The sequence below is a fragment of the Cariama cristata genome, unplaced genomic scaffold, assembly GCF_000690535.1.
Source record: "Cariama cristata isolate BGI_N322 unplaced genomic scaffold, ASM69053v1 scaffold11848, whole genome shotgun sequence".
Taxonomy (NCBI): Eukaryota; Metazoa; Chordata; class Aves; order Cariamiformes; family Cariamidae; genus Cariama; species Cariama cristata.
Genome location: NW_009632881.1, coordinates 1 through 6,029, shown reverse-complemented (window position 1 = coordinate 6,029; position 6,029 = coordinate 1). Strand labels below are relative to the sequence as shown.

At 38.7% G+C, this 6,029-nt stretch overlaps 1 protein-coding gene across 1 annotated transcript in view; it reads left to right on the top strand.

Annotated features, from left to right (window-relative positions):
• The window catches only part of LOC104166566 (nuclear transcription factor Y subunit gamma-like), a gene marked incomplete at its 3' end in the record, with an annotated part of 7,816 nt that extends 2,524 nt beyond the window's left edge, over positions 1-5,292 (top strand). Inside the window, exons 2-4 of the mRNA XM_009706542.1 lie at positions 1,334-1,405; positions 2,967-3,080; positions 5,197-5,292. Coding sequence (XP_009704844.1) covers positions 1,334-1,405; positions 2,967-3,080; positions 5,197-5,292 — 282 coding nt within the window. The remainder of the gene's footprint in view (positions 1-1,333; positions 1,406-2,966; positions 3,081-5,196) is intronic.
• Positions 5,293-6,029: the final 737 nt, after the last annotated feature.

The following is a 6,029-nucleotide window of genomic DNA, read 5'->3' as shown; positions in this document are numbered from 1 at the left end:
CGCCCTCCGTGACAGGACCCACATCCCCCCCCCCCCCGCAAATTAGTTCTGATTTGCAGCACATTACTAGGAGGACCAGGAACACCACGTTCACATTTCTCTCCAGAATGAGAGCACAGACTGCTTTTTTTAATATATATGCATAGAAAATAATGTATTTAAATATACATAATTTTTAAATATATAAATAAAATGAAATGGCCCCTGCTGGAGTGCTGGCTGGACCATGCACAACCTCCATATTTTGTTTCAATAGAAAACAGCATTTTCAGCATTTTTTTCCTCTTTTGTTTCACTAACATGTCTTGCAATGCTTTCTTCCCTAGAGAAATGACTTTCCTTTTATTTTCTATGACATTTTTGTTAAGAAGGGAAGACATTTTTTTAGAAGCCCTTTGAGAGTAGGGATTCTGCATTCCTGATGCAATGGTACATAGCCTCAGCCTTTCTCCCTTTTTAAGAGGCTCCTGGTAGCAACGCACTGTGGATTTTTATTTATTTATTTATTGCTAATTCCTCTTTACATCTTCAGAGAAGGAAGAGCACTGTTTGTAGAGAAGCTCCTCAGTTTCCTGAACCCCAGGAGCTGTCTGCAGAGAGGATCTCTCCAAGGGACGTGTCAGTGCCTCCTCTCGCGCCCATGTTCGCTTCGTGGTGTCTCTGCTGGTGCTCACGTTGGGTACAAGCTAACAGCCGAGCAGACCAGGATGATTCAGTACAACGACAGCGCTCGCTGTCTCCCAAACCATCATCACACCATTTTGAGTCAGTGCTCTTTGCTGGAAAATAGTGAGAAATCCATCTAAAAACATGAATAGAAGAGACTTTTTTGAACAAGATTCTTGTGAGGTTTTTAACATCAAAACTGGTATTGGGCAACAGGGAAGTACAAATAAAGATTTCGTCCTGTGGCCCCACGTAGCTCTTGTTTGCCTTCGTTTTCTCTTGTAACTTTTTGTAAATTCCAATGGTTTCTGGATCCCGAGACACCTAATTGAATTAGTTGCTTCAGAGATAAATAGGTGCAGAAATGTGTAACATTAGAAACATTCGGTTCTGCAGAATGACTTAAACTTTGAGGTGAAATAGTAGATAGAAGTGTCTTGACAGAAGATTTAAGTAGAATTATATCAGTATAAAATACAGAAAAGCAGATAAGAATTCTTGAGCCTGAGGAGAAGCTACCATACCTCAAAGAAAAGAAGTTATTTTTATAAGTCTAATTTTAACCAATTTAGTTCTAGACGATACAGACTTGTTTTAACATTTGTTATCTTACCTTTGTTTTCAGTTAAGTATCACTAAAGAGTCTCAAATGTGAATTTCTCTGCAGAAAGACTTCAGAGTTCAAGAGCTCCCTCTGGCTCGTATCAAGAAGATAATGAAACTAGATGAAGATGTGAAGGTACGCTCGTGGATTTTTTTTCTTAAGTATTTATGATCCTTTTGGTGGATATTGTAGCTGTAATTCGTTGCAATTATTTACTTCTTGTTATCGTTATTTAGTATTACTATTTTTAAAGCACATTTTAACAGTTACCTTGAATGCAATATTTGCTGGTCTTGTATAATTAAACTGAGCTGGAAAGCAAAATCATTTGGGATCTTCTGCTGGAGACTTTTGCAGTTTTGCTTTCTTCTGGTAAATAGCAGTCTACTGTGTAATTCTGAGTGTTTCCTGTTTTTTTCTAGTGCTTACCTGTCTTCTGTCATTGTTTCCTCCTTCTTTCTCTCAACTCTTCCTTTCACAAAGCTATAGAGTGCTTAGTATGAAGAATGATATCATGTAAATGTGTGCTGTGCTGTTTCAAGTTTACGAAAACAATAAGTAATAATTTAGGTGGATAACATGGGTTTGATACTGGTATTTGAGCTGAACCCTTGATGTGTGACTGATGATGATAACACATGAATTGACTGATGAAAACTTACCGATATAAAAGGAAGGAGAAAGAAATCACCTGCAGGGTTTGACTCTTGTGCTGCTCCAGTCCTCCCCTTTTTTTAACCTGAAAAACTGTCAGACACTGAACTCCTAAGAGAAGAGAGAATGATTTGCACTTTCTTCTTGTTTTTCTTGACATGACACCATCCTTCTGTTAAGACAACCTTTAACATTTAAATGAGATCCTGAAAAAGGTATGTGTTGTCTTCCTATACAAGGGAGCTATTCATTCAGCCTGGAAGGGGAATGAACCCAGGCCTCAGAGGTCCCAGTTCAGTGTCTGAACTGAATGAGTGCCAAATTTTTGATGATGAAGGGGAAGATGAGATTTTAGAAAGGGGAGGGGGAAGTCTCTGCCCTGCCTGGAATATTATTTAATAAGAAGGCTATACTAGGGAGTAAGTGTTAATGCCAAACCAGCTAATAATGAAACTGCTTAATTTGAGTAAAACTTGAGTTAGATACTTTTTTACTTTTTAAGGAAAAGGAATTTGGTGAGGCAAAGTCTTTACTCAGGCCTCCAAACCTCCTTTGCAATTTCAGCATTCATTTCAAATTACATAAATGTTACAACTATAAAGTAAGGGCTAGTTTTTAAAATGGACCCTCAACCTGTCCTCTTTGGTTTCGAAATAATTTATGCACGTGCCAAAGCACTGTCAGGAGAACCTGCTGGTTGACACCCTCTTGGTGAATGTACACTGATGCCATTTACTGGCCTCCCATAATCCAGCCCAATATGGAGTTGACATCTGACTAGTCATGGAGGAAACAGACTTTTGAGACAAATTTTAGATGCTGAATACTCTTAACACTGTGTTTAACTTCAGGCTGGTAACTCTTTGGACTGTCAGAGCCATAAACAGTCTGATGTGGAAATTCCCCCAACTTCACTGTTAAACAATGCAACCATTCAGATTTGACTAACATGATAAAGTTTCTCTGACTACCACTTTACAGTATTAGAGTACTAATGGTAAACTTCAAAAAAAATTTTTTTAATTTGTAAATTTAATTGCAGATGATTAGTGCAGAAGCTCCCGTGTTGTTTGCCAAGGCAGCTCAGATATTCATAACAGAATTGACTTTGCGAGCGTGGATACACACAGAAGATAACAAGCGGAGGACTCTGCAGGTAACGGGGCTGTTCCTACCTAGCCTTTGGCTGCTTCATAAACTTGTTTCCAAGTCTTTGTTTCCATAATACGAGGCATGTTTTGTAGACAGTAACTTTAGTACCTGTGTTTATCGCTACAAACCTGTGTACAAAGCACAGTGCCCAGTGTAACTGTGCAACCGAAATGCTTTTTTCTTAATTTGTTTTAAAAAAAACCCAACCAAACCACAACCCAAAACCAAAAAACAAACCTGCAGCTGTCAGCTGATTGTGACCTGCTGTAATGACTCGGGATAGCTGTAGCTGTTGAACTTCTGGCTGATTTGTTTTTCAACAGTATAGAATCATAGAATCATTATGGTTGGAATAGACCTCAAAGGTCATCAAGTCCAACCATATAGTCCAACAGTAGTTCTAATGTAAGCTTGTAGGTGTTAGTTTGTGTTGATAAACGTGTAGAGGTGAAAACAAAAATACCCTCCTCTAGAACAGATTACTGTTTCTTCTGGGTTGAGAGGCCTTCAGTAGTAGCAATTTTTTAGTGGCTCAAGAGTGAGATGTAACCCTTTAGGGTCTGGGGGCAGGGGGGGGAAGACGTTCGCTTTTAGTCTTACCTGTTGACCAGAACTACTTGAAACGATAATAACCATCAGTTCAGGCCCTCAGATCAGAGATGAGAGATTGTGATATTTAGGACTATGTCAGCTCTCCTGTAACCTGGCACAGAGATTGCTGTAGTGGCAAGGAGACATGGTGGATTTCAGTCCAAAGCTGCCCTGTTGAATGGGCATTCAGCCACTCAGTCTCCACTAAATTGGGCTAATGCTACTTGCTTAATCCAGGTTTTAATGCAGTTACTGTGGGAAGGATGTATTTGATAGATATTCCATGAGCAAGATGCTTCATAAGTACGAGTGCTGACTCAGGCATGTCCTGTTAACAGTTTTCAAGCTTGGATGGATCCATTTATTTCAGAATCATACTTAAATCCTGATACTAATGTATAAGACCTTGAATTGACTCAGGTTTTACTTCTGACTGGCTTGCCTTCCGCAGCAGCTGCCATCCTGGAACAGCTGCTCTCCGCATGGACAGTGCAGCTGGAGAAATACAGTCTCTGCTTATCAAGTATTTGGGAAGAAAATTTCAAGTGGCGAGGTCTGAGTTATAGAAGTCTATTTCTGAGGAAATTGGATTGAACCCAATCCTCAGCATGGAGAATGAAATATGAGATATATCTGTTCAGTAACAGTTTTCTTCCTGGTGAAGATGCTTTTATAACGTGTGCTGCCTGCAGAACAAAAGAAATGCCTCTCTTATGCTTTCTACGTGATCATTGTTTGGTGATTAAATACCAAGACAGTATAAGGTTTAGAAATGTCAAGTAGCCTGAAATGAGAGGATTGATAGTCTTCTAAATTTTACCTACTCATTAGGCAGTGTAGGCATCTTTGTCTCAAATCTTGTTCATATATATGCTTTACAAATTTATATTCAGCTAAGGAGAATGAGACTTTTAATAGCTTCTTGAATTAGCCATCCTTTTTAAGACGACTTGCAAGAATTTTAAAATCAGAGTACTTTTTTTTTAAAAAGAAATCGAGCTTTTTTTATCTTGGGGATTGTTTCAAATCTTAAGCAAATAAATTTAAAGTGATGACTTATTGCTGGGTAATTCTTTATTCAGGTCTTTAATGCTTTGACCTAATGCTATTCTTTGGATTTATTTTTCAGGCAAGGTATAAAAGTAAAGTTATAAGCTGTTTTGAGAAGATACTTACCTTGCCAGTTTTTCATAGAAACTCGTTGGCTCTTGCACATCCTTTTTCTGATACATGTTTGGCCAGTTTGCTGAGTATATGTTTTAATCTTCATGTTTTCTTTTAACCATTTTGCTCTTCCACATGCTGCAGCTTGTTCTCTCAACATCTCTTGGGATTCCCCTGCCCTGAATAAGATCCTGTGATACTTTATTTTTGCTTTTTTTTAATCCCATCCCCAACTCAGAGATTCTGCATGTGTTGCTACTGATACATGGAGCAGTCATCCTGGTTAAAAAGCTCTAACTCTATTTATCCAGTGACAAAACAAACTTCCAAAGCTGAAGAATGTTTCTCTCTTTTTGTTGTTATAGAGGAATGACATTGCCATGGCAATTACAAAGTTTGATCAGTTCGACTTTCTTATCGATATTGTTCCAAGAGATGAACTGAAGCCTCCAAAGCGGCAGGTGAGACATAAAAATGATTGCTTATTGTCTGTCCTTTCCTTGGTGTGATTTCAGTCTCTAATTAAAAGAGAGTTGATAAAGCAGTGTAGAATCAGATTGAAACATGAGGTTTGTGCCCCTTTCTTTTACGTGTTTATCTACAGTAGTTTTCAGGTTCTTAAATATTTTTTTTTATGGAAATAGAGCTTGAGTGGAGATTTACAGAAGTCTGACTTGGGCATTTACCTAAGTGACAAAAACTACTAAGTAGCTCTGATACCAAATGTTGTCAGTGTTAAAAATTTAACTTTAAAAAGTGTGATCATTCTGCATCCCTTTGACTTGTAAAGGGAGAAACAGGCTTTTCTGCTTAGAAGTACCGTCTCCTGCATCCTTTGGGGCAGTCGTTGCTACTGTAAACATCCTTGACTGGAAGCTGTGAGGTGTTGGAAGGAGCTTTCAGTCGGATGTTTACAGCAGCAGGCTGCCGCAGTCATCTGAGCACAAGATCTTTGAAACTTGACAGGCTTGTGTTTTACAAAGCACTTGTTTCCCTCCATGTTTGAGATGGTGCTGAACGTGCAGTGAGGTGGGGTTGAAGCTCTCCTCTTGCTGCTTCAAATGCACAAAGAAATAGATCCAGCTCCTGGTAGACTAATTTATCACCTTCACCTAAAAGCTTGGTATTTTGCTGCTGAAAGTTCACCAGTTCAGTAATCGCTCATCTCTCTTCGTTACAAGTTGCCTGGTAGATAAAA